Source organism: Molossus molossus, unplaced genomic scaffold, assembly GCF_014108415.1.
Source record: "Molossus molossus isolate mMolMol1 unplaced genomic scaffold, mMolMol1.p scaffold_m16_p_14, whole genome shotgun sequence".
Classification (NCBI taxonomy): Eukaryota; Metazoa; Chordata; class Mammalia; order Chiroptera; family Molossidae; genus Molossus; species Molossus molossus.
In genome coordinates this window covers 74,990,085-75,016,853 of record NW_023425349.1, presented here as the reverse complement: position 1 = coordinate 75,016,853, position 26,769 = coordinate 74,990,085, and the positions used below count along the sequence as shown (strand labels likewise).

Below are 26,769 nucleotides of genomic sequence, written 5' to 3'. Positions count from 1 at the left end.
AGGATCTTTATATTTTCATTACCGTATATATAAGTAGGTCAAAGAAGACTTGGATATCTGAATGAACATTGTAGCCAAGCAATTTTTCTTCTAGTTACAGAATAAAAGGAAACTTAACCATAGATGGTATTTAAATTAGCGTTTTGATTGCCATCCTGATTTTGACTCTTCTCCTCACCTAGTTTATGATGAGAAAACTGTCTCCATATTGTACTGGTATATGACTTCCACATCTTTGTAGACGGCGGTCACTCCCTTGCTCGTAAAAGTTTCACCTGACATTTAAGCGCTCTAGAATCTGCCCAGCTCACTATTCCAGCATTTCCATTGTTCTGCAGAACTTTTATCTTGCCTCAGCTGCTCTCTTCATCCTTGAACATGCAGAATCTAAATCTTATCTCCTGCCTTGGGTTATCCTCTGCCAATGCCATTGTCATTGTTTACCAAGTTCTGTTTGGCCATAGGAGCATGTCTTTTTCACTGCACATCGCCTTTGTCTCCTGCCTGTGGCCTGCTCTCCAAGGGCAGGCAGCTTTGTCTACAGAACACCCCACGGAACACTGATGCTTTTACCTATAAATTCTGAACGAGGAAGCTTCTATGTATTGTTGATAAGAAATAGTAGAGACCTGCTCTAGATGCGCCAAGGTGGAAAAATTCACAATTTTAGTGAAATTAAAAGTGCAACTCTGTCACTTCTTGGTAGGACTTCTGTTCATTGAAGATGTGTTCAAATGAAGGATGTGGGAAGGACTTGCCTGCTTTTTTTTTTTTTCTACAATAAATGAAGACTTCACCATTGTTATCCCTTTATGGAAGATTTTCTACATAATGTACATCTGCCCCTCTCTTTGTCTATCAGTCTCTCTCTTTCATATATTCTCTCTCTGTGTCAAACCTTAGATGGAGTGTGTAAAAGCCCTAGGATGTGTGACCCACTGAAACCGGCTTATTGAGAACCCCCCCTCCCCCCCAATACATTACCAACCTGTACTAGTTGGCTTTTGTTCTTAAATAGCCCCGCCTACTTTCACCAGCTAGTGTGGATCCTTAAGTTTAACTTTCTAACTCAGCATTTTACTCTGTGTACAGTGCCTCAGGTATGCGAGGTGCTCAAGTACTACATAAATTATATTTTAAGTTTATTTTTGGAGGTAAAGCCTGTATCTTGACAGTGTGGCTTTTGCTGGAGATTGCATCTGATCAAGCCTCAGAATCTTGAAAGAACCCTTAAGAAGCTGTTATTGGAGAATGGCTTTCGAAGAACTGGATGAGTACATCTATTTTTCTGTAAGCAATTTAACGTGTATCGATTCCAGCGAAGCATAAAAAGCCCCAGGTAGTTTGGACAAGCACCACACCTTCTAATCATCTTGCCTGAGAGGTACTTCAGAAATAGCCCCTGCAGGAGGCCATGGAATATATTCACACTGCAGGTATTGGAGTAGTACCTACCTGGGGGGGGGATGTGTGTGTAAAGCAAACATATAAGAATTAGTTACAACGCTCTAGGAGCCTACAGCTTAATAATGGAAAAGCTTTGTAAGTGAACTGCAGTGTTGTCACCCTGGAGGAGGCGCTGAGTTGCCTGCTGCCCCGGCAGAGCAGAAGGAGCCCCACACCCATCCGAGTGTTGAGACTGAGCACTGAGATTGTCTTCTTTCTGTCTCCCTTGCGTCCTCAGAGTATATTTAATGAAAGCGTCTCAAATGAAAAATTCACAGTACTACCCACTAGTGTAGTCTTCTTAGTATTATTTTGCACTCTGTGAAATCACGTTGTGATTAGGCACCAATCACAGGGTGACTTGTAGCCCATTCCATGTTCAGAAACATACATGTAACCTGAACCTTAAGTCAGGTGCTATTTCCCGGAGTCCCTTCGTTGTTTCTGCCAGTCTCCCCAAAACGTATCCTGTTTCTCATCCTGCACGTAGGGCTCTAGCAGATCTCTATGAGAGAGAATGAGGAAGTGGGAGGAGTTAAGATGTGGTAATTAGGGGAAATAAAATGAAGTCGGCCTTTTGTTTCAGCCCATTTAAAGAAGCTGGGTGGGGACCTCTGTCTGGCGGGGAGACAGCCTTTCCCCCATGCTTCAGCCAGGCTCCAGGCTTTCATATACACTCATCTGCCGTTGTCTTACAAAATACTTGTAATACTTGGTAATATCATAATTGCAAATTGTAATTACAAATTTGTATTGTGATAATTCATATAAATTTATTTTGACAATAACTGCTATGGATTTGGAAAAAAGCCTTATTTTTTATCCTCACCCGAGGACATCTTTGCATATATCTTCAGACAGAGCAGGAGTGAGAGAGAAACATCGATGTGAGAGAGACACATTGAGTGGTTGCCACCCATACAACCCCAACAGGGGCCAGGGACAAACTGCAACCAAGGTATGTGCCCTTAGCGGGAATTGAACCCAGGACTCTCTGGTCTGCAGGCTGACACCCTAACCGCTGAGCCAAAACGGCCAGGGTGGAATAAAGCCTTATTTATTTCATCTTTGAACTGCTCTTCTGTTTAAGTGATGCCTCGTCCTTGCGTCAAGGTCTCCCTTTCTGTGTCCTCTTATCAGATCTAAGAGACAACAATATTTGAGTTTTTTTCCTTCCTAAATCGGGATACTAGTAATAATACCCAATTCACACACTTGTGAGGATCAGTTGAGTTAGTATATATAATGTATCCAGAACAGTGCCTGGTACATAAGAAGCACTTAATAAATGTCAGGGGCTATCACCATCTGTGTCGTTACGATTTTATATACGTGAAGTCATCGTACGATGATTAAAACATTACTGTGGTTCTCCAGCTCTGTGTTAATAGTTTTGTTACTCTATTTAAGCCTTGTAAGGTCCCTGTGAGATAAGGACTATCAAATGTCAAATTACAAATAAACAAAGATCTCAAAGGACCTACGGGAATTATTCCAGGGTTATATAACTGGTAAGCGACAGAGCCAAGACCTGGACCTAGTGCGCGTGAGATTCTGTGCCCTGTCTTCACTCCCCGACTTTGGGGCATAAACATGAATCTCTCTGGCCACTGCCTCCCAGTACCCTCTGTTGCAGCGAGAGCTTCACCAGTAAATGTGCAGTCTCATTGCCTCCTACACGTGCTGTTTAAAAACTTTTAAAGATCAGGTGCCCAAATACAGGATCATTTCTCATGTCTAAGGTTAAAAGTCAGGGAGTCTGCTGACACTTCCTATGGCAGAGAGGGAACGAACGGACTCAGCTGCTCGTGGCCGAAGCGCGCGTCTGTTTTGTGTGCGCGCCGCTTCAGCGTAATCACTTTCTAAAACTGTCATGGGCTGAGTGAGAGTCTGGGCTTTGGAAGTGGAATATGGAACATTCTGACTGACAGATTTCTGCTTAGACCTTGGCATGAGTCCACCACCAGTGTGGCTGTGGCTTGGCTTGAGCCGCCACCACGCCTTCAGATGCCGTGTTCATACCGTTGCCCTGCTTGTGTTTCACCTTTTGTTGAATTCTTTACGTGCAGAGGTCTTTAGGAATTTGGAAGGCATTTGTGGCTTCTCTAAGTTGCATTTTGAGAATATCTCTACCGTGGACTCCCTGTTGGCCTCGATACTGCAGCCACGCAGAAGCAACAATAAAGGGACAGATCCGATCTGCCAACTACCATACTTCAATAAAAAAAAAAATGAAGATGTCTGTCAAGACGGCCTGTTTGGACCCTCATTTAATTGATACACATGGATGAAACTGTTTTCGGTAGCATTTAATAAATTCTGCTCAGTGTAGCTTTTCCGAGGATGAGTTTAAGATGTGTGAAAAAAGAAATCTAATTTGCCAAGTCTCCAGTTTATGATTAGTTGCTTAGTACAAATCTTTCAACCAGAAGACCTTTATTTTTCTGTGGCTATTCAGTAGGTTTAGTGTTGCTTTTAACAATGCCATCTATGATCCCTTTGACATTACTCTTAGCTTCATCTTTAATGTGAATATGAGAATCAGCTGCCTTGTGGTGTATTTCACATGTTGCACTAAAACTTGAACCTGTTCTTGCTAACATTTTTCGTTAGAAGATCAAAGTACACTTCCTTCTTTGGGGTGAAATTCGAGGTCAGTGGCTTGGATTGAGGTTACAGAGCACATTTCTGTGTATTTTACGTCTGAGCTTTTTTGGAGGATCCAGTAGAGTCAGCTGTCTATAAAGCCCTGATGTTGTCGCCAGACCTTTGTTACTGCCTACCAGAGTCAGAACTAACTGTCATTTTTCAGACAGTCCCATCAAGACTCCATTTTTTTTATATATGAATAGCAATTAACTCTCAGTTTAAATAGGCATAACAATGACCTTGTCTACTCCTTGCAGCTGGAGAGATTGAACAGAGCTTTTCAAATGAGTGTGAAATGGCAAGTACCTAATTTTCAGTATGTTTCTAGTCGTAGGTCATTAATTGACAAGTGATAGAAGTTGTTCAGTGTTGATCTCACCAGTGGGAGACTTTTCAAATGCCCTTAGTTTAATGAAGAAGGAATTGCTTTGTTCATGTATAGACCTTATCACCTTACTCTCTTGGCATTAATGTCCACTGTCACTGATAACTTTCACTGAAGAATCAGAGAAATTAGAGCAGTTGTGTTTTTGGACAAAAGCATTTAAATGAACTTGTTATTGAAAGTGATGTATAGGGATTTTAAACCTTACTACGTACATTTAGTGAAGTACCTGCTGTTATTCATAAGATCTTTCCATACCTTTCAATTCTGTATATTTTTATTAATTTTTAAAAAAATCCTTATCCAAGGATATGTTTTTACTGATTTTCAGAGAGAGAAAAACATCAATTGGTTGCCTCCCATACACACCTGACCAGGAATCGAACCCACAACTTTTTGGTGTACAGGATGACACTCCAACCAGCTGAGCCACCCAGACAGGGCGATTAACTTGTGTTTTGATAGTGCCTTCTTCATATGTGTTACTGGTCCTTGAATGTTTAATGTGTAATTAGTTTTAGTTGATGATGAAGAAATAAAATTTTAATTATAAGAAATATACTGTGTTTCAAACTATTCCATTTTTGAGACCTAATTAATTACTTTGATAAATCTATTTTATCTTATTTTGTCCAGTCTGATCTCATTTGTGAAGAACAAATTGAGAAGCCATTGGCTAGAGTACTTATTTGCCTGGTATTTGTAACTGCCTCTCTTCTTTTTCCCTCAAGTAATCTCAGTGTTGCTTATCTCTGTTTATTATATCACTTGTAAGGTTGTTAGAAATTCCAGTATAAACCTGAGTTTTAAATTGCTATCATTGGAGTAGATTGGTGCTCAGTGTTGTACTCCCTGTATCATCTTTAAATATTTAAATTGCAGACTCTGTAGCTGCCTCTTAAATTAGATCCTTCACTTAGTAGTTTTGACATTTCATAACCTTGCTTCTCAGGCATTAAATATTCACCTGTTTAAATGGCAGTGAAATTTTAAAATCCAAATCCAGAGAATGTTGATTGGAGAATAGCTTGCACTTGGCGAAGGAGTAGCTATTTTGACCTCACTGGGCCATATGCTGAAGATTCACTGTACTAAAGTATTTCCAATACAGAATTTGCCATAAAACAAAACCGTCTCTAGGGTCTTCTTCAATGGGATTTTAGTCTTGAAGAACCACAGAGATTGACTTAACATTTTGAGCATTAAGCCCAGTAGTTCTCTAGGTGTGTAGTAAGGGGTTCTCTTGCTAGGTGAGTAGTAGGGGTTCTCTCACTAGGTGAGTAGTCCAGGGTTCTCTCGCTAGGTGAGTAGTAAGGGGGTCTCAAGCTAGGTGAGTAGTCCGGGGCTCTCTCGCTAGGTGAGTAGTAAGGGGTTCTCTCACTAGGTGAGTAGTAAGGGGGTCTCTCTCTAGGTGAGTAGTAAGGGGTTCTCTCACTAGGTGAGTAGTAAGGGGTTCTCTCACTAGGTGAGTAGTAAGGGGGTCTCTCTCTAGGTGAGTAGTAAGGGGGTCTCTCGCTAGGTGAGTAGTAAGGGGTTCTCTCGCTAGGTGAGTAGTAAGGGGGTCTCTCGCTACGTGAGTAGTAAGGGGGTCTCTCACTAGGTGAGTAGTAAGGGGTTCTCTCGCTAGGTGAGTAGTAAGGGGGTCTCTCGCTAGGTGAGTAGTAAGGGGGTCTCTCGCTAGGTGAGTAGTAGGGGGTCTCTCGCTAGGCGAGTAGTAGGGGGTCTCTCGCTAGGCGAGTAGTAGGGGGTCTCTCGCTAGGCGAGTAGTAAGGGGGTCTCTCGCTAGGTGAGTAGTAAGGGGGTCTCTCCCTAGGTGAGTAGTAAGGGGGTCTCTCGCTAGGTGAGTAGCAATGCAGGGCACCAGTATGTACTCCAAATCCACAGCAGAGATCAGAATGGGGAAGGTTGCTGACAATTGTCAGACGCAAACTTTGGTTGAATGTCCAAAGGTGCAAGTCCTTATCCTACATAAGTTTTCTTCCTACTTCGGTTTGAGTGTATTTGCTGTTTATAATCCTTCAAGGTGGAAGGAGGAGAAGACGACATGTTTACCTGGAAGGGAGGATGTTGATGACAGTGATTTCCTTGATAGAGCAAGGGAAAGGGAGCTGCTTTGATCCCAGAAACAACTGAGTTGCAGGGGTGAGACCTAGCATATTGGTATGGGAGGGGGACAGTTACCCTCACAGTATTTCAGGAAGTGGGCAGGGGTGGGGTGGGGTGGTGCATTACTCATTTAATTACATTCTAACAGTTAGAAAGTAATAAAACTAATTTCAAAATTCTAATAATGATGTGCAGTTTCTCTAGTTAATTGCATTTAGTGGCCATGCATCCTTTTTTGGGAAAAAGTGGCTTTTTAAAAAATGCTAATGGAAAATGAAATAAAGTAACTTTTGTCTTAATTATAATTTTTAGTACCATCTCATTTTCTGCTGTGCTCAGTTTCACTCTGTGTGTGTGTGTGTGTGTGTGTGTGTGTGTGTGTAAGAAACAACCAAGAGGTGCCCTGGCTGGTTTGTCTTAGCTGTAGAGCATCAGCCTGGGACCAAAGAGTTGCGGGTTCGATTCTGGTCAAGAGTGCATGCCTTGGTTCCGATTCACTTCCCAGTCCTGGCCGGGTCATGAGGCAGACAGCCAATCGATGTGTCTCTTTCACGTCAGTGCTTCTCTCTCTCTCCCCCACTCTATCTGAAGATAAAAATGGAAAAAAAAAGTATCCTCAGGTGAGGATTAAAAAATAAATAAATAGGAGAAACAACCAAGAGGTACTTAATTTTTCTAACCTCGCCGAACAGGTATACCAAGCTGGTTATTATAGTGGGTATTGTGACAAAGAAACCGGACAAGTAGACAAGAACATGGGATCAGAAGATAATTTTAATTAAGAATTCAACACTTGTGTATGACCTGAGGCCTGTTATTTACCTAGTCTATACCTATCTCCCCAGCAATAAAATACTAATGTGTGCCCTGCCTACCTCCCAGGGTGGTTGTGAGGTACAAAGCGTTGTATTTGAAATGCGTTGCAAATGAAGTCTCTGAAGCCCCTGAGTGCATGGTAAATGGAAATGGTATTTGTTGTGAGTTTTCATACAGTTTAGTACCTCTGTCCTGCCTGTGGTGATTGGAACCAGTTTGTTGACAAAGTTACTGAAAAACACTGTTTTGAGATTTGTTATTGGTTCTTGAAGCCCTTGGATAATGGTCGTGTGCTAAAACTGTACCCAGGATTTGTCTTTATCATGTGTAGAAAGACATGCAGACACCGAAATGATTGTTATGAAGGAAGAAACTTATACTCAAAGGTCCTAGAAACAGACACAACATGTCATGCAGGGACAGTCCGGCGTCAGAGGGGAGAGGGCAGAGCCTGGCCCCGAGTCTTTATTAGGGTTCTAGTGGGAAGGAAAGGGTGAGGCAGGGTAGAGTATGGTGAGTAAATTTAGCATGAGATAGTTGGAATAATTTTGCAGGGCTTTGGGCTACAGGGCTGGCTCCTAGTTGTCTAATACCTGGCTCTGGAGTGATGTAAGGCGGGGGAAATACTGGTTTGGTGTGAGTTAGATAAAGGAGAGAGCCCCGTGGGTGCAGGATTGGTTGGTTTGTATATCCAAGTTTTTCTCACAGGGGAGTCATTTACTATCTCTGGGAATTAGCTATCCCTGGGAGGAGCAGGCTTTTCAGGATGCATGTATCAAGAATACAGAACATATAGTCAGTACAGGCTGGGAATTAAAGAAGCACTGTAAACTGGAGGAAAATAAAATCAGATAACATAACTGACCCAAGTATGTTTTCAAAGCTTTTATGTAAGCACTGAATATAAACCCGCTTTCCTAAATATATTTTAGGATAACTTTTAAAACACTCCACCCACACGCCTCTGAAACGCACAAAGCAGTAAATGTCACTGCATGAGTAAATTTTCTGGGACACAGTAATGGACTCAGGTTACTCTCAGGTTTAAGAGTCTGGGTCCTTACCTACATTTTCAGATGCATGTAGAGATAAATAATATTTATAATATAGTCACCTAGGTTTTTAGGCTTTGTGCTCAGCATTTTATGTGCATTAGAGATTATTTTGTTAATCATTCCTAATAGCCATCTAAAGATGGTACAGTGATGTGGTAATAGACTTAAGGAATCTGTCCAAGTTCACAGAGCCTTTCATGAACTGAGTTTCGTTTTGAGGCCAGGATGCTGGTTAGAGTTGTCACCGTGAACTGCGGTTGCACTATTTTCAGGCCATGTTTGAGCTCACGGAGAGGCTGCCTGCCTCAACCGCCTGCTTCGTCAGTCGCTGGTAGTTAGCCTCCAACCCCTGACCGTGTGTAGATGCTGACTCTGTGGCCCGTGGGAAGTGGCTCTTCGTAAGGGAGCAACACTTCGTTCACGTCGTCTGGAGCAGACAACAGCGGACTTGCTGAGCGCTCCTGCCCTGACAGGAAGCCCGGAGTCCACCAGAGCCCAGGGGAGTCCAGGCAGTGGGTTCCAGCTTACTCATTCCCAGACGACTGGGAATTGTTCCTTAGAAGAGAAATTGGCTACTCATGTATTCACATTCACTGAATGCATAAATAATTTATTGGCTTTGTGTTTCTGTCAGTTTATAGCTGTCCCAAGACTAGAGTCCATTTCAGTTGCTTTGTTGATCACTTGGAATTTTCCTTCATTTCTTATTTTTCACTTACATTATTGGTCCCCAAGTTCATTGTTCTTAAGGGTTTAGGCATAGAGAGAAAATAATAGTTATCTGTCCAGTCTCCACCATTATTCCAAATTCCTTTTGTCTGTAGGACAGGACAGTGCTAATGCTTCCAGATATAACCTTTGGTACAACAGGTATATTTGTTAATAAACAAATGTATTGAATAAAGGATGCGTATTAAATGTTAACACTATCAGGGAAGGGGTGAAAGATAGAAAGACCTTTATGAATTAGTATAGAGCCACGCTTGCTTTTTTTTTCCCCGGAAAAGCAAAAAAATAAAAATAAAAAAAAGTCATTACACAAAGAGCTGTGCAGTGAAAAAAAAAAAAAAAGTCATTACACAAACAGCTGTGAGCATCTTTTTTTTTTTATATAAATTAATTTATTTTTGTTACTGTGAGCATCTTTTAAACCATGGTACCCAGTAAGTCAGTCCTAGAATTAGACCCATTTGCATTTTAATGAATGATCTGGAAGGTGGGGTACATTGTGAAATTTCTGTCTTTGCAGGTACTCCAAAGAGCTTATAGTAAAACCAAAGAGAATGTGATCAGGAATAGCACATGAGGCTCAGAGCTATCTGAAAATTGGCAGAGATAGATTATAGGCAAGGAGTAATTGCTTACCATTTGGGCAAGATCTAGATGACTTGATGAACTGTGCCTTAAATGCTGTGGTCTACTAAGCTGCTGTGGACCCATAGGATCAATGGGGTATTCGAGTGGCTTCACTCAGCAAGTATTTTAGCCCCTATCATGTGCCAAGAGACTGAGGATACAGTGAGAAGTGAGGCAGCTATAGTTCCTTCCTGCATAGAGCTTATGTAAAGAATGATGAATATAAACAAATACAGTTGGACTTATTTTGTCTTCCATCCTTGTAGGACTTTGGATACCATATCTCAAAGATAGGAAGCTTTTTGAAAGGGTACATAAAATGGCAGGTGAAGTCAGGAAACGGAATTAAGATCTTTTGAAATCAAGATGAAAAAGATGTGGACAAGAAGACAACAGGATGATAGGGGGTAATAGCTCATTCGCATATTTAAATCTATAGGAATTTAGAGGTGATAGAAAGCTATTTTGGAGTAATCAAAAAGGCATACTTAATGATAATAAGGTAAATCGTTCATAGAGTCTTGAAAACAGGTCACAAAAATTAGTCTTTAGTGTAATCATTCGATTGGGTTTACATCCCTCATTTAGGGGGTCAGCCCCATTGAGGACAGTCTGTTAACCACAAGTTGCACTGTGCTGTGTGCATCACTCGTCTGTTTTGAAACTTACAAATCTAGAGGTAAATACTCTCTTCTCTCCACCCAGAGGGGGTGGCATTTCCCATTTGTTTTGAATTTCTCTATCAATTAGTAAAACAGTCGACACTGGGCTTGTTTTAACTTCAGTGTTTATTGTGTGCTTTTTATGGAAAAGCCACTAACTTGAGGCAGTCTTTGAGGTTTTGAAGGGAGGTAGTTGAGTTTGCATATATGTCTAATTTTATTTCCCTTTTCTAGGTTTCCTATGCTCGCCCAAGTTCAGCTTCTATCAGAGATGCAAATTTGTACGTCAGTGGACTCCCAAAAACAATGACTCAGAAGGAGTTGGAACAGCTTTTTTCACAATATGGGCGCATTATTACTTCTCGTATTCTTGTTGACCAGGTCACTGGTAAGTAGGCAGCTGCTCTGGAGAATCTTTTACGCTTTGGACTGGCAGATTGTGAAATATTCTGCCTTCCCATACAGCAGTCTTGTCTCTAGAACACATCAAAGGTATATGTGGGCCAGAAAATGCAATTTTCTGCTGGAATTGTTCATAAATATGCATGGATAAAAATAGATCGTGGAGTGGAGTGAGCGAGCTTGAGTCATTTCCACCCTGAAGGTGCAGGTTTGAAGCCTGTTTCATGGCTTGTAATAAATTTAGAGATGCTATAATCTTCATTTCCAGGCTGCTGCTTGGAAAATGCCCCCATCCTCCTTATAAAGTACTAATAAACAATTTTATTTTTGTAAAACGCGTAGTTGAATGCAGCACCATACAACCAGCTTTCCAAGGGCGATTACACTGCAGCTACCTTGGTAACTGCTGCTCAGCTGCTGTCCAGGTCCGGGCCGCATTGTCCCGCATGCGTGAGAGTGTGGGATTCTGACTGTTAAGCATTCATGTTATGCCTAATGTTAACTTTTAACCAAACTGAAATGAGAAGACTGGTGTGTTTATTAAAACTTTGGTACGTCAGGGATTGCTTCTGTAAAGCTTTTAGTTCAAAGAAAAGCTAGCAATATAGATTTGATTATGGATTTTAAAAATCATGTACAGGTCTATTTTTCTGTTATAAATGAAATACTTTTTCTTTTTAAAACATATTGAAAATAGAGAAATATGGCAAGACGGGGGAAAGATCACCTGTAGTTCCATACATTCAAGTAGTCACTTAAGATTTTGTGGGATTTTAAAAAGAAAATAGGTAGGTTTTCCTCTTTTCTTTCTTTGGGGTTCTTCCTTCTCTCTTTGTTCTCTCCTCATTCTCCCCATTCTTTTTATCTCTCCTTTTCCTTCTCTCTTTCTCTCTTATAATGATAGTATCACTAGAGATACATGTGTACTAGAGTGTCATAGTTTTCTTTTTCTTTTCTAAAGAGATGGATTAACCACAGAATTAAATCAGGCCTAGTTTTTAATTCTTCAGGTGAAGGTCAGTTAGGTGATCTGAATTTGATCAGAAGCCACCCATGTTATGCTCCCCTGTCCTGTTAGACTCATAGGTGGCTAAGCATCATACTGAAGAGGTCTGGGTAGAGCGGTAGCTACCATCATATACATGCTTGGGAGAATGGCCTATATAGATTTTGCTGTCAGGAGAAAGTTTAGTGAGGGTATGTAAAAATGTGGTCTTCTCAGCTGCATTTTGTAATCTTCCTTATACATCCTGTCATTGTGTTGTGTCACACAGACTGCTAATGGGGTAAAAGAGATGTTCAGGCCTAGAAATCCCGATACATTTGTTTGAATCAACAAAAATGCCCTTTGATTTTGTTCATGTCCGTCATGCTTTCTAATGAGGAGGCGGTGAATTGAGAGTAGGTGTCACCTGAGTTCCAGAAAGCCCTTGTCTGACCTGCAAGTCCATCCTGAGTACTTAGGCTCACAGATGACCCTACGTCGCCACCTGGTTCAGTCAGTGGTTCTCAGGTGTGGCCCTGCACTTGCAGCACCGATCCCGGAACTGCTAGAAACACACATTCTTGGGACCCACCAGAACCTCATGGGTTAGACTCGGAGGGTATGTGTGCTACCCTCAGGTTATTCTGATGCATGCATCTTGGTTTAGGTGACTCAGGCTTTGTAGAGGCCATTTCATTGATGCTCTGACACTTTCCTCGGGGAATAGTTAAATCTCACGGGTTACTGATTCTTAACAGGAGCTAGTAGATAGTTAAAAGAATATGTTTTCCACCATTTCACATGTCATCTTTATACTTAGGGCTTTCAAGGCAAAGCTACTCACTTGACCTGAAATGAAAAACCCTGCAGTTTTGTTACCCACCCATCAGGTGGTAACATTGTGCAACGGGTATAGCTAAAATCGGGAAGGTAAAGTAATGGGGGCTGTGCGAGGTAAGGATATGTAGAAAAAATTCCTTACCTGCCTTCGAGTAAAATTCTAAGCCATTGACCTTACACGGTATTAATTGAAAAGTAAGTAGGCCTTTATTCCTTTTTTAAAGTTTCTGTAAATCATGATGGTCTAGGGCATTTTCTCAGCCCATCTTTCTCAATAGCCTCTCATTCTCTTCTTTAATGACATACTCTGAATCATCCAGACTTTTCGAGCTGCCGATTCCGGGCTGGAACTGCTGGCACCGATTTGCTTGCCAAGGAAGTGTTTCCCGCCACTGCTCATCTCCTGACGGGACGGCCAGCGCTAGCCACCCCCACTGGCCTGATTAAGCTAATTAAATGGAATGAGTTGGGTTTCCCTCTACCATTTCTCAAAAGCTGGACAGGTTTTTGGTCACCCCTTTGCTTTCCCATTCTCGTCTCTCAACGTGGGAACAGCATGAGGCAGGGAATGGCATCCCACGGTCAGGAGTAATGCTGCTAAAGCCAGAATGCTTTGAGGCGTTACTTCTGTTTTATTTATTTTTAAAGTCTGGATCCTCTTCTACCCCTTTACTAAAGTACAGCTGCTTTAAAGCAGTGGCGAAGCTTCAGGGAACCAGAAAAGCCTCTTCAGACATTTTCCTTAAAGGACCAGTATTTTATATTATATTATTAAGTTGAATTATATTTAAAAATGTAGCCGAAATAAATCTTTCTACCACTGTGCATGTATTTATAGCATAGCTTTTAAGCATTTTTAGCAAACGCCTGGTTCTGTTCTCCTTGTTACAAGAAATGGAGCTACTTGTGGCTGTCAATTCTGAGCTGTTTGTCCAGTCGTGTAATTTAAAAAGTGAAGCCCAGGCATGCTGTTGACATTGTTACAGAGAGTGTGTTGGAGGGAGAGAAGGCAGGGGAGAGAAAACATGGAGATACCGGTGTGTTTTCTCTTCTTAGCTTATTGGTAGGTATGTGATAATGGGTGTTCAGATTATACAGGGGACTTCATGCATTAAACAATACTAAATTGTGATTCTAGACTCAATTACTACTAAGTTAAGGTAAAACTCTCCTCCTCCTCTGATTTATGTGGCAGATGTTAATGTGTGGGTGAAAACACATTCTTGAGAAGGAAAAATTAATTTATCCTTTCTTCTTTTCCTCCTCTCTTTCTATTCTCTCTTTCCCAAATCCTTACCCAAATCTACCATAGGCATATCAAGGGGTGTAGGGTTTATTCGATTTGACAAGCGGATTGAGGCAGAAGAAGCTATCAAAGGCCTAAACGGCCAGAAACCTCCTGGTGCCACAGAGCCAATCACTGTAAAGTTTGCTAATAATCCAAGCCAAAAAACCAATCAGGCCATCCTTTCCCAGCTGTACCAGTCTCCAAACAGAAGGTATCCAGGACCATTAGCTCAGCAGGCACAGCGTTTTAGGTAAGTCTGGTCTGGTTCTTATGCCCAGCTTCTAAACTCAGAACTCTCAGCTTCACTGTCCAATACTCTTATTAACAGGGTCTCTGCTTTGCTATTATTGTTATTGCTGTTTTCTGTCTTTTTCTTATGGGCACAGAGAAAACCTGCTTGGGGAGTAGTGTCTTTGGCTAACATTGCAGGTGAGGACAAAAGGACAATAACCTACAGCAGTGAATCTCAGTGGGGCAGAGGGACAGGAGGGTGGGTGTTGTAATTTTGCCCATCAGGGGACATTTGGCTGTGTTTGGAGACATTTATGTTGGCATGACTTGGGTGGAGGGTGCTACTGGCATCTAGTGGGTAGAGGCCAGGGATGCAGGTAAACATCTCATAATGTACTTACAGCCCCCAACAACAAATTGTCCAGCCACAAACATCCACAGTGCCAAGGTTGAGAAACTCTGACCTACAGGGTTCTTAACTGTCTCCAGTGCTTTTGGTTCCCCTTCTTTGGTGTTTTTTTTTTTTTTTTTTTTTTGTCGATAACATTTTATTCTCCTGTTTCCGTTTTTAGGTCAAGATCTTTCAATTACTTTGGTTTATAATAGGTGTGCCACTAGGATATATAATCTATTTGAATACATTAAGTTTCCACAAATGGGTCCCTTTCCCATTTAAAAAAATTTTTTTTTATCCTCACCCAAGGACATTTTTCCATATTTTGTTGAGATAGAGTGGGAGGGAGAGAGAGAGAGAGAGAAACATGGACGTGAAAGGGACACATCGAGTGGCTGCCACCCACACAACCGACCAGGGCCGGGGACAAACTGCAACCGAGGTACGTGCCCTTAGCGGGAACCGAACCCGGAGTCTCTCTGGACTGCAGGCCGACACTTTTAACTGCTGAGCCAAACTGGCCAGGGCCCATTTTTTAATTTTTACAGGGGTTGGCAAACCTTCACTGTAAAGAGCCAGATAGTAAATATTTTAGACTTTGTGGGTCATGGTCTCTGTTGCATATATGTCTCTTTCTTTTTAACAACTCTTTAAAAATGTAAAAACCATTCTTAGCTCCTGGGCATCCTGAAACAGATGGTAGTCTGGATTTGGCCTGTGGGTGGTAGTTTCAGACCCCTGTGTATGTCCACAGGACGCTCCTGCACCTTGAGCTCAAGGAAGGTGTTCTGTTTTGTAGATAAGTATAAATATGCCGACTTTTCAAGTTCTATTCTAATCTTGAGATAACAAGGAAATCAAGAGTCATTTAAAAAACCTCCCTGATTTGCATGTGAGAAGAACAGTGACTTTAAGATGTTAAACAGAGCACAAAGCACAATCGCTCAGTTTTTATTTTCCAGAACATTTTTTTTTTAATATCCTTTTTGGCCATATGGTGTACTGCAGCATAATGCCATCCAACCCCATGCAATTTTTTGTTTGTTTGTTTTTAAATCACAAGTGCATATCAATATTCTTTTTCTCCTTGCTGGGGCAGAATAGTTAATTATCAAAGATATAGTCACAAAGGTAGCTTAATCCGGAGTTACGTGTTTTCAAGCTTACGTCACATGCATTTTTTCATTGGGGTATTTAAGGTGCTAAAAAAGTGGAGATAGAAGTCAGTCAGATATCTCCCTTTAAAAATAACGCTCCATGTGTCACCTGAGATAGGAGAAAGACATTTGCTTATAAACACAATGTTTAGTTTCTACGTAGGATGGCCTCTGCTCTGGGAGAAGAGGCGATGCATTCAAAAGGCTCTGCTTGGAACTGGGGGCCTGGGTACCAGCTGACGGAGCCTCGTGTTCACTGTGTGCGTTAACTTTGTGAGGTAGAGAGCACCTGGCAGGAAGGGAACGCCGCCCCGTTGGCCGCAGGTGGTGGGGTGGCGGGGTGGCGGGGTGGCGGGGTGGCGGGGTGGTGGCTGAAGAGAGCTGCTGGGGCTGCTCTTGTCCTTGAGGAGAGAGAGCCTACAAAGCCTTTTTTCTTTCTTTTTTAGCTACGCCTGTAGGTTTCCCTCTGTGGCATCTTAAAGTGAATAACAGCTTTTTGCAAATTTAGCACAGAGGAGCTTGAAGGAATTCTGGAGGTGTTTCCAGGCTGACCGGCTAATCGGCGTCAGAGCTCTTTGGGGCTGGGAGCGAGTTCTTTAGAACTTGCTGATTTTAATACTGTGGAAGTATAAAATGGTCGATGCTGGTAGAAAGCTGTATTCGTTTAAATTGTTATTTTTGGTGTTTCCAAGGTAGGCTCTGGTTTTTGTTTTGTGGTAGTTATTAAGTAACACTGTGTTCTTAGAATCAAGATGGAATTCTGAGGAAGACTGGGTGGCAAAAGGACTGAAATGACAGGATCTTAGGAGAATTCTGACTACTGAAATGGCAGGGCATGTTGGCGGAACTGTTAGGCTGTTGATAACTACAGTGTCTGCTCTCAACTTGATCCAGCCCCCCTCGCCGCATGCTCTGTGCTTTTTATGTGCAGCTGGGTAAAGTTACAGGATGTTTTGATGGTCAAATTTAATAGCTTTTAAAATACCTTGTGCCCATTCTGTGCTTTTATCTTTCAGCTCCATGTGTTATTAACTTGGAAATTCTTCCTTTCCTTAACTCTTACAAACATTTGGGGTGGGGGCAGGGCGTAAGGATTGTCTGCTGTGAGGGGAATTTGGCTTCAGAAGTAGGGAAGAGTCTTGCTGTCCTTTCAGATCCCTAACTCTTGTCACCATCACTGCTTCCTGTTCCTCCCCGAACCTCTGCCCAGATGGTAAGTTATGAACTAGTCTGAGCTCAGCGAATGTGATTGGTCTAGATTTAACCTTAGAAGAAATCGAGAGCCTTTGTTCCTGGAGTTCAGGTTTTACCGGATGTGTGTTTGGTTGCTTTTTAAAAACATACCTTTAAAAACTTGGATGTCATTACCTTGATTCCCCCCCTCTCCTCCGGTTGAATCTCCTTTCACCACATAAAGACTCTCCAGTTGTTGGTATGTTGCACTTCTTTGGTTTAGGTCTAGGACATTACAGACATATTTGAAGCCTAATACCTATGTCCAAATGCTCTTAGCTATGAGTTTATCACTTTCCAGTGGACACTTAGAAAATTTCTCACTGGGTTTTTATTTTGTTACAGTACCCTTGGAGTTTAAAGAGATTGTTCAATACAAATTATAAGTATTATACTAATTTAGGGTACTTTTCATATTCATGAAATGCATAGCTTGTAAAATCAAACATTAAAATCTATGCAATAAGGGTTAAGTTTAAAGTGGGTTATGACTCAGTCAACCCACATGAATAATTAGAAAGATAATTAACATGAGCTCTTCTGATCTAATATGATTATTTAAGTGACTACAGTTTTCCAAATAAAATCATTCTCATTTATTTGGATGGATAGTATAATTTAGCCCCTTAAGTATATTCTTGGGACATAGTATCTGAATTGGATTTTCAGCCAGACTTTTTCATCTTTCTTCTTGTGGAGCAGCTTAATTTTATTGAATGTGATCTAGTCTAATGGCCTGTGCCCGCCTTCCAGAAGCCTTTATGCATTTTTCAAGGAGCCTTTTAAATCAGCACTTGAGTTGCATTTAAGGCATTTGCTGGTTGCACTATCAGAATTTCCTTTTGGAAGAAACTGGTATCAATTCTTCTGAATAATTTTTTTTTTTCTTTCTCTTAGAGGACAGATGATACCATTTAATTGGATAAGGGGGTAAGTTGGTGATCCTCTGGTTTAACGTCAGAGCAGATCTAGGCCAGTGCTTTGGGGCAGTTTTGAGAACCGTTATTTTCAGGGTTCTGAGCTTTATTTTCTTAGCCATTTGAAGTAATCTCTCTTTACTTATTTATTTTTGAATCCTCACCCGAGGATAATTTTTCCATTGACTTTTAGAAGTGAGGGAGGGGCAGAAAGATACTGAAACATCAATGTGAAAGAGACACATCGATTGGTTGCCTCCTGCACCGGCAGGGGATCCAACCTGCAACCCAGGTACAGGCCCTTGACCGGGAATTGAACCCTTGACCAGGAATCAAATTCTTGACCCTTCAGTCCACAGGCTGACACTCTAACCGCTGAGCTATACTGGCCAGGGCTCTCTTTATATTTTCATTTGACTTGAATTGACTTTACATTTCCTCTTTTTCTTGCATGTGGGTCACTGTGTGTTTTAGTGTCGACTCCCACAGTGTGTCAGCTAAATTTCTTGGAAACTAGGCAGGTACCTTCATTTTATTCTCTTCTTATAAACACCTAGCTTTGAAATGGGAGTGCTGTACCTAATACATGGTTCCATTAGGAATATTGCCTAGTTATAGTGAGTGGTATTCTTATTAACAGAAAAGTGTTTGTACTTGTATCCCCAGCATATATTTTTTCATAAATTACCAGCACATGGGCTTGTGCTATTGCATTCATTAACTCATAAACCCTGATCAGACTTAGAAGATAAAGATAGGCTAAAGATGAAATAAACAACGTATCAAATGTCTTGCTAATTATGCTGACTGGCTTTATATTCCGTTTACCAATATCTTAATAAATAATATACCTCTAAAGTAAGAGTCATAAAAGTTAATAATGTTGAACCTCTTTTCTCACTTTATGTGGGACATGTTGGATTACTGTGTGTCTAACCTTATAATGTAGTGTGTACTCGGAGTAGAAGAAATATTACTGGGGCTTCCCTTACTGTGGTCGCCTGCATTCTGACCATAATAATGATTTCTGCAGGAAACTTTTTAAGCTACCTCTTTTTTGAGGGTTATTTTAATTAAAGCTAAATCCTCTATATCCACTTAATGAGTTATTTGTAAAGTAGGCTGTATCCAAGCTGAAGGACAGAGAAGAGTGTTGCTCTCCCTTTGAGGGCTGCTCGTCTTCCCTCAGGAGAGAATACGATACATGGGCAGTACGTGAGGGTGCTGGGTGCAGTGCACCAATGAAATTCGAGTAAAGAATGCCATATTTTTAAAGTTTAAAAATACATACTTAGTAGACACTTTAGCATTTACTTTCCACACTGTACTACATCATCACTCATACCCCCATGGGTCATTCTGGAAGCTATTAACTTGGTCTCCATTAAAAATTGGCTTCCATTTTTAAATGAGCACACATAAAAGATGGCTGTCCCTAAGCCCCGACAGACCCAGAAAAGGTGTATAATTCTAGAGAGTGAGAGGGTCCTTGTGCCTGAGCTGACTGGAAACAAGGCAGCTACAGAGAACATGCTGCAGTATGCGCCCTGATCTCGCATAACCACTCAGTTTACAGTTTTCCAGCCGCTGTAAGACTTGGGTGCGTATACCCATATGGGGCATGCCTGCCTTCTTCCAGTTCTCATGAGAAACATGGGCGTGTGTTCTGAGAGAGGAGAGAGAACTGCTGGTCCCACCTGCATGCAGGCAGGAGTTTCCAGCATCACCTCAGTCCTGCTGCTTAAGTCCTGTGCTCCTCCCTGCACACCTTGTTGGTGGGGAAGACGTGAGGGTGGGGAAGGTAGAGGGAGATAAATTGGCTTAATTTTCAAAGGACTGAATTTCTCCTAAAATGGGTACTGAGTAAAGAAATCAGTGAGCATCATAGTATCACAAAGGAATGTATAGGTGGGACAAATATGAGACCCATTGAGAGGGCTCTTAGAGATCCTAGCATAAAAGTCCTAGGCCTCCTGCCTGCGGATTCCTGGGATGGACAATGAGGACTGAATTCTCTCTCCCTTAATGCATGTCATTCACTTCTGGGGCAGTTTTGGGTCCATCCTGTATTGAAAGTAGTGGAAACTTGCTTAGGAGATTCTATCTCTGTACTTTTTGGTTGGTGTCTAAGCTGGTGGTGGCTGAGTGTTACAGCTCCTACCTGGACCCAATAAATGGGCAGAGTCGATGTAACTCTTTTGATTGAATCAGTGCAGTTTGCTCTGCCTCTGGACCTTTCAGCACTTTGGAAGGAGATGATCTCAATATGCTGTTCTGTTCTACAGGTATCATGTCAAATACATTCTGTATTGGTCATGCCAGCAGTTTTATGAAATTATCTGTATCTTGTTGCTTTACGGTTCGTGACAGAATTTATGTGCATCTTTATTTCTGGTATTTGTGGCCTTTATTTTGGAGTGTCAAGACAAGGCTTCTTTGATTACAGTTATCATCTCTGCAGAAAATAAAGTCCTCCCACCTGTGTAGTGACTGCAGACACGTGCGTTCTCACTTGGATGTGCAAGCAGGCTCCCTGGCCAGCTCTCCTGATAGTTTTTATTCTGGATTAAGAAATTAAGGATAATGTTGGTAATCTCAGCATTTTTATTCAGTCAATAATACTTACTGTAAGCCTGGCAGATCCAGGCCTGCGCTCAGTGCTCAGTGGTACAATGAAGATGAGCTGTCCCTGGTCCTGAGAGGGTGGTGGGACAAGACAGACACACAAATGAGGATCTTTAGTCCTTGGGATTTGCCATTTCCTTACACTTTGCATTACATCGGCCCAGTTCTTTATGGTTTTACAAAGCACACAAATTTCCCAGGAGTGATTGGGAACAGGAAAGTGTGAGATTCTTTTTCCAGTTCTGAAAGACCAGAAAGAGATGTTTTTTGGCTTTTATAAAACTAGGAGGATGTGTTTTCTCAAGTGTGCGTCACTTGAGGCCACAGGTTATTAGACTATAAGCCTAAAATGTTGAATTTTCAAACTTACCTTTCACATAAGGATTAAAAGAGAGAAAAATTGTTTCCCTGACCCAGGGTCTTACTTGGAGAGTGTTGAACATTGTGGCAGTTACAGGTAGTTATATGGGCAATGCATTAAGTTGTACCCACCTCCTCTAAACATATGTAATTTGTTGGTATTTGGAACTCTTTGAAACTGATAAATAAGTGCTATTTAATCTATTTAATTTTTGAAGTAGGAAAAGGATGTGGGAAAGAGTCACCCACCACAAGTACATTCTTTTTAAAACATTTAAGAGAAGTTTGAGTTGGTTGGTTGGTTTCCAGCTGGCTTCTTACACTTTAAGTACGGCTGTACTCCTTGTAGCAAAATAAGCATCAGGCTCAGGGGTCTGACCTCCTCCTCCCTTCATTGCTCACTGGAGCGGGGAGTCTGATCTTTTTTTCTCTGGATTTTAGCCGAGCACGTTGAGAAATGGGAAGTTTAGTTGAGGTTGTGTATAAGGTTCTTTCTACCTGTTATAACACCACTTTGATTCTAAGAAATGAAAGTCCTTCAAAGTTGGGAGGTTGATGGGAAATCTATGGAATTCTGTAAATTGTACACTTTTAATATCAGTGTCACCCTTTACTGGTCCTGTGGTCTGCAGCAAGTCACTTAAACTGTGTGTCTTAGCATACACAGGACCCAATAGAGTTACGAGACTTGAAAGTAGTATAAAGTATATGTATGTGGAACACACAGAACTTGCCTGGCAAAAGGTGAGAACCCAAATGTTAGCTATTCCAGACCTGCACATTTGCCCTCTGAAGAGTTTCTTCAGAGACCACCAGTGTGTGCCCGGCACTGCCCTGGCCCTTGTAGACATGCACTGTATCCATTGAAAGAGTTAGTGGGTACCCATTACGGCAATGGGTACCTATCATTCTCTGTGAAAAGTCCCAGTTTTTGACGTCACATACAATTAGTATACAAATATCCCCTTGAAATGGCAGTAACAAGCCCAGCTTTCTTGGACATCAAGGGGGAAAATTAAAAACTGAAATTTGCTAAATGTGTGTTTTGCAGGTTGGACAATCTGCTCAATATGGCTTATGGAGTGAAGAGGTAATGATAGAGGTTCACGATGCTCATAATCCCTTCCCCTAAGTGATTAGTTTCTTTGATTTGGGGAGTGACTCTCTTCATAAGTTTGTGTTGGATTTTCTTTTGCATGTACAACCTAGTGAAAAGCTGCTTTTTGAAGCACGGTTGACTCAAGGAATATCTTTATATCACTGGATGCCACCTGGTCTTTAAAAACCCATTATTTATTTTATACTGCATTGCGACGTTATAGCATGTTTGCATATGTGTTGCGCCCCTCCCCAACCCTGCTTAATTAAATTCATGACGCCAGTCCTAAATACGTATATATATTTTTTGCTATTATGGATAATATTATTCAATACAGCATATAATGGCCATTTCATAACTTATTAATACTTTGCTAGTATAGCATGTCACTGCAAGCCACACACAGACTTTGGTCGAAACATCAAATAGTTGTATGTATCTGTTGGGGGAGGGGAGTTGCGAACACTCTGGGATGGGAAAGGGAAAAGAAGTAAATCCATTGCTGTAACCAACCTGTGTCTATTGTGTGTGTGTTTGTGTGTGTGTTTGTGTTTCCTATTTTGTTTAGTAGGTTTTCTCCAATGACCATTGATGGAATGACCAGTTTGGCTGGAATTAATATCCCTGGGCACCCAGGAACAGGGTGGTGTATTTTTGTGTACAACCTGGCTCCTGATGCAGATGAGAGTATCCTGTGGCAAATGTTTGGGCCTTTTGGAGCTGTCACCAATGTGAAGGTCATCCGTGACTTTAACACCAATAAATGCAAAGGTTTTGGATTTGTGACTATGACAAACTATGATGAGGCCGCCATGGCAATAGCTAGCCTCAATGGATACCGTCTGGGAGACAGAGTACTGCAGGTCTCCTTTAAGACCAACAAAACGCACAAAGCCTAATGAGCTCTTGTCCTCAGTCCATTTATATATGAAAACTATACAACAAAGGCAAGTTAAGAGAAACTTTATACATTAGTAAATGTCTTTGTAAGTCAGTGTTGAGATGGGGATAAAACGACTACTTAGCATCCTAAGAAATATGTGAGATTTTTTATTGCTAGTATTTGAATTAAAACTTCTTAAATATCTTTTATGTTTGAATATGGACAAGAGGTACAGGGTTTTTACCTGTCACATTGCATTCTATTGCCTTCTTTGAAGAAGGTGGACCTTTTAAAGTGTTTCAGCTAAGGGATGACATTTCTTTTCTTTTTACATAACTGCCTTGAACCTGTGAGTAAATATTGAGGCTTTGTGTTGTAATTCTTTAGTTGGTTGTGTCTTTTTTCCCCCCTTTTTCTTCTTTTTCTGATTAGCTTTGTGTTTTGTTTACATTTAAAGCATCGCTGTTACGTCTAAGAAAAGTATTTTGAAGTTTACATTTTTATTTATGAAGTTAAAAACAGTATTTATTTTATAATTATGATTTGGGTTGGGGAAGGGGGGGGCTACATTATAAACGCTTATTGTAAGAATACTGGAGAACTTTTCGTAAAGCAGTACCTTGCCAAAGAGATAAGAGCCTCTTTGATGTGGGTTTAAAAAAAGCATCTATTTTTATAAAAAAGAAAATTTGGAGAAACTTTTTACTGGTCCTGGAACAAATATTTTGACTTGAATACTTTGAGAAATCTCTTCATATGACACCTAGTGAGCTTTTAAAATTTACCAGGAAATTTGCAGTGGCTGGAAAATTTAGAAAGATTTATGATGTAGAAAATACTTTTGAGATCTTTGTATGAAAGGAATAGAATCAATGGGGAAATTAAACACTGCTGGTTTCGTTTTTGTAATCACCAGTGGAGTGTCTGATCATCCTGGTTATCATGTGATAGGTGGCTCACATTGATTTGTGATTTTGAAACAAATAAAAAAAATTTACAAAAGAATATATAAGAGCAGGCAAGAAATTTAAATTACCAAGAGATGGGGGAAAAAATCTGTTCTTCCTAAAGAAATCCCTTCAGATAGAGCTCATGGTGTTTAGTGATGTACTTGCAGTATTGTTTGAAGAATTGTTTTGTCTTAAGGAAAAAAGATGTTGCACATGATTTGTACTGCAGCAAATCAGCAAAAGTGATCTGAGTTGGATATATTTGAAGGTATTTTGAAAGTTATGTTCAAGGCTAACACCTGAGCTTTGTGTAATGTAAATAAGACCTTGTGTTTATGACCCTTTCAGCTAATTTGATTTTTTTTCCCCCCTTACATGCCAAGTGATGTTCAGGTTTTGAATGTTTTTGTATCAGTTTTTTCCTTTGTAAATGGCATTAACATTGTTACTTGAGGTCTTGCTTAATCACTTTTGTTGTCCTGAGGACTTGAATTTACAGTGCATCAGATTTGTTGCTAATTTTGTCTGTAGATAGTCTAGCTTCAGCTGTTTATGGTGATGCTACATTTTCGTTTATAAATATGTTTGTGGTAAAAAAAAATGAGTATAACCATAGGTTTTGAACAAATTTCCTTACATTTTTCATACAAAAATCATAAATATCTGTATGCTATTGAAATTTAACTTTGTATGATGCTTAAACCACTATTTGGGGAAATAATAAAATAAGTCTTTACCATGTATGAAAGAAATTTTAAAAAATACAAAATATTTTCTGATTAGCATCTAGCTTATAATAAATTTTCAAAAAACCTGAAGGCAAAAACGCCTTCATCAGGATGCACTGAGAACTCTATAGTTACGTCCTGCTTTTTGTATAAACTGAGATGCTCACAAGCTTCCCCTTAGAACAGGCAATGTGCTATGCATAACATAGTTGTACATTATCTTTGCGGTTGCGTTGAGTTTTATTTTTTATTATTTAAAATTGTAGTTATAAAAACTTTCAGTATAGTACAGTACATATACTGTGAGGCGCGTGCTAAAGTGAATAAGCGAGTTTCCATGCTGACCCACTCAATGCTATTCAGAAATCAATTGGCTTAGCACTTTCTCATATCCTTAGGTGCATTTAGATTGTCAGAGTTAACCTTCTGCGTTTAAAAAAAAAAAACTGAAAAACAAAATATATGTATATACTTAAAAAAAAAAATAAGGTTTCCCTGATGGGAAAACAGCATCTACGTGCTTCTTTCCTATACTACTGTAGCAAACCGAGGCATTGATGAGAGGGCATGCAAATTGTGCTTCACTTTACAGTGTTTATCAGAGCACTTAGTAAAATGTAAGGCTGGTATTTATTTGAAGTTGTACAGTATGACTTAATTCACATCTGTTGGAATAGAAAATATATTCTGTTGAGTATTTAAGAGGCTGTACATGTTTTCTTTTGTGTTTGGATTCTTTGTACTTTTCCATGTTCAGTACATCAATAAACAAAGTTGAAGGGAAAGAACAGTGTTGTGAGTAGGTCTTTATACACATTTTGGGGGCTCCTGTGCTCAGTCTAATAAACTTGCTCGCTTGAGTTAAAAGAGATTCCCTCAGAGCTATAGTTGAAAGCAGTGTTATCTAAAGTAAGAATTCCTAAAGGCATGCTAATTGAAGTAGAATGTGCAAAAAAAATGTTTTTGAATGTCTCTGATTAGTTAGCTTTCAAATATTACTTGATGAATAATTTTTATAGGAATACGCACTTTCATCGGCTAGTTGTAAAGTTTGGGTTATTGGATACTGACATCATTCTATAGCTCTGAATTAATAACCATCAACCTTTTTTTCTTTTTCTTTTTTTTAACAAGTGGGAGTTGTCTTGACATATTTATTTGAGCAAAAGAAAAAAACCAAATAGAAGGAAGGTAACTTCTGCTTTCACTGGCAAGATTTAATTCACCCAGCGGATTGACTCTTGGTGTGTGAAATGTATATTTGTTGTCCAAATGCCAGATTGTCAGGAGACTCCTCTCTGAAATCAGAAACTCAGTTTTCATTAGCTTAGGGTTGATGTAAGTAGCACATGTGTGCAAATTATGAACTGTCCCAACCCCGGGTTTCACATACATATTCAGTTCTTGTAACATATCCCTAGCAGACCGTGGAGGGAGAAGACTATTTCTTGCTGATCTTTTATGCAAAGATTCTACTTCTATAGAACCTCAGATAATTTAATATAGAAAATTGAAGTTCCTGTGTTGTTTTTTTTTTTTTTACAAAGTATACTAAATGGCTTCTTTTCACTTAATTGTATCTGTCAACTTTTTTTTTTTTTTTAGGTCAAAGGCCATTCTGAAAAGTAATTGTCCTGAATTCATAACTTAGCTGAGTGACAAAGGCGATTCCTTTTCTTCCAACATGCAATTAATCTCAAATCTTCATACTTCCACCCCCCCCCCTTTTATCCTCACCCGAGGACATTTTTCCTTTTTTAAATTTAGATAGGAGAGAGAGAGGCAGAGAGAGAGAGAAACATCGACGTGAAAGGGACACATCAAGTGGCTGCCACCCGCACGACCCAACCAGGGCCGGGGACAAACTGCAACCAAAGTACATGCCCTTAGCGGGAACCGAACCTGGGTCTCTCTGGACCGCAGGCCGATGTCTAACCACTGAGCAAAAACTGTCCAGGGCCCCACCCCCCCTTTTTTATATGAATTTAAGACTCTAACTGTGTGAACTTGGGACTGCCTCCCTCACCTCTCCTCTTGCTTATAAGTATTGGGACCCGTTTGCCTGGCAGCAGCCCTCATATTTGAGCAGATAGTAGGAAATTTCTAAGTAAAGGTGGTTTGTGAAACTGCGGACTTGAGAAATGTTTTTTCCTTTGAATCTTTTTTTACTTCATGCTTGCAAATCATCTGTGGTATCACAGT

At 40.5% G+C, this 26,769-nt stretch overlaps 1 protein-coding gene across 23 annotated transcripts in view; it reads left to right on the top strand.

Annotated features, from left to right (window-relative positions):
- Positions 1-25,352, top strand: part of ELAVL2 (ELAV like RNA binding protein 2) — a 159,285-nt gene extending 133,933 nt beyond the window's left edge. For 9 of the 23 annotated variants that reach the window (XM_036260470.1, XM_036260464.1, XM_036260459.1 and 6 more), the window contains 4 exons: positions 10,710-10,863; positions 14,015-14,240; positions 21,959-21,997; positions 22,578-25,352. In XM_036260470.1, the coding sequence (XP_036116363.1) occupies positions 10,710-10,863; positions 14,015-14,240; positions 21,959-21,997; positions 22,578-22,905 (747 nt within the window). In that variant the 3' untranslated portion in view covers positions 22,906-25,352. Of the gene's footprint in view, positions 1-10,709; positions 10,864-14,014; positions 14,241-21,958; positions 21,998-22,574 lie in introns of all 23 variants that reach the window. The other 14 variants (XM_036260469.1, XM_036260462.1, XM_036260474.1 and 11 more) reach the window with 3 other exon arrangements.
- Positions 25,353-26,769: the final 1,417 nt, after the last annotated feature.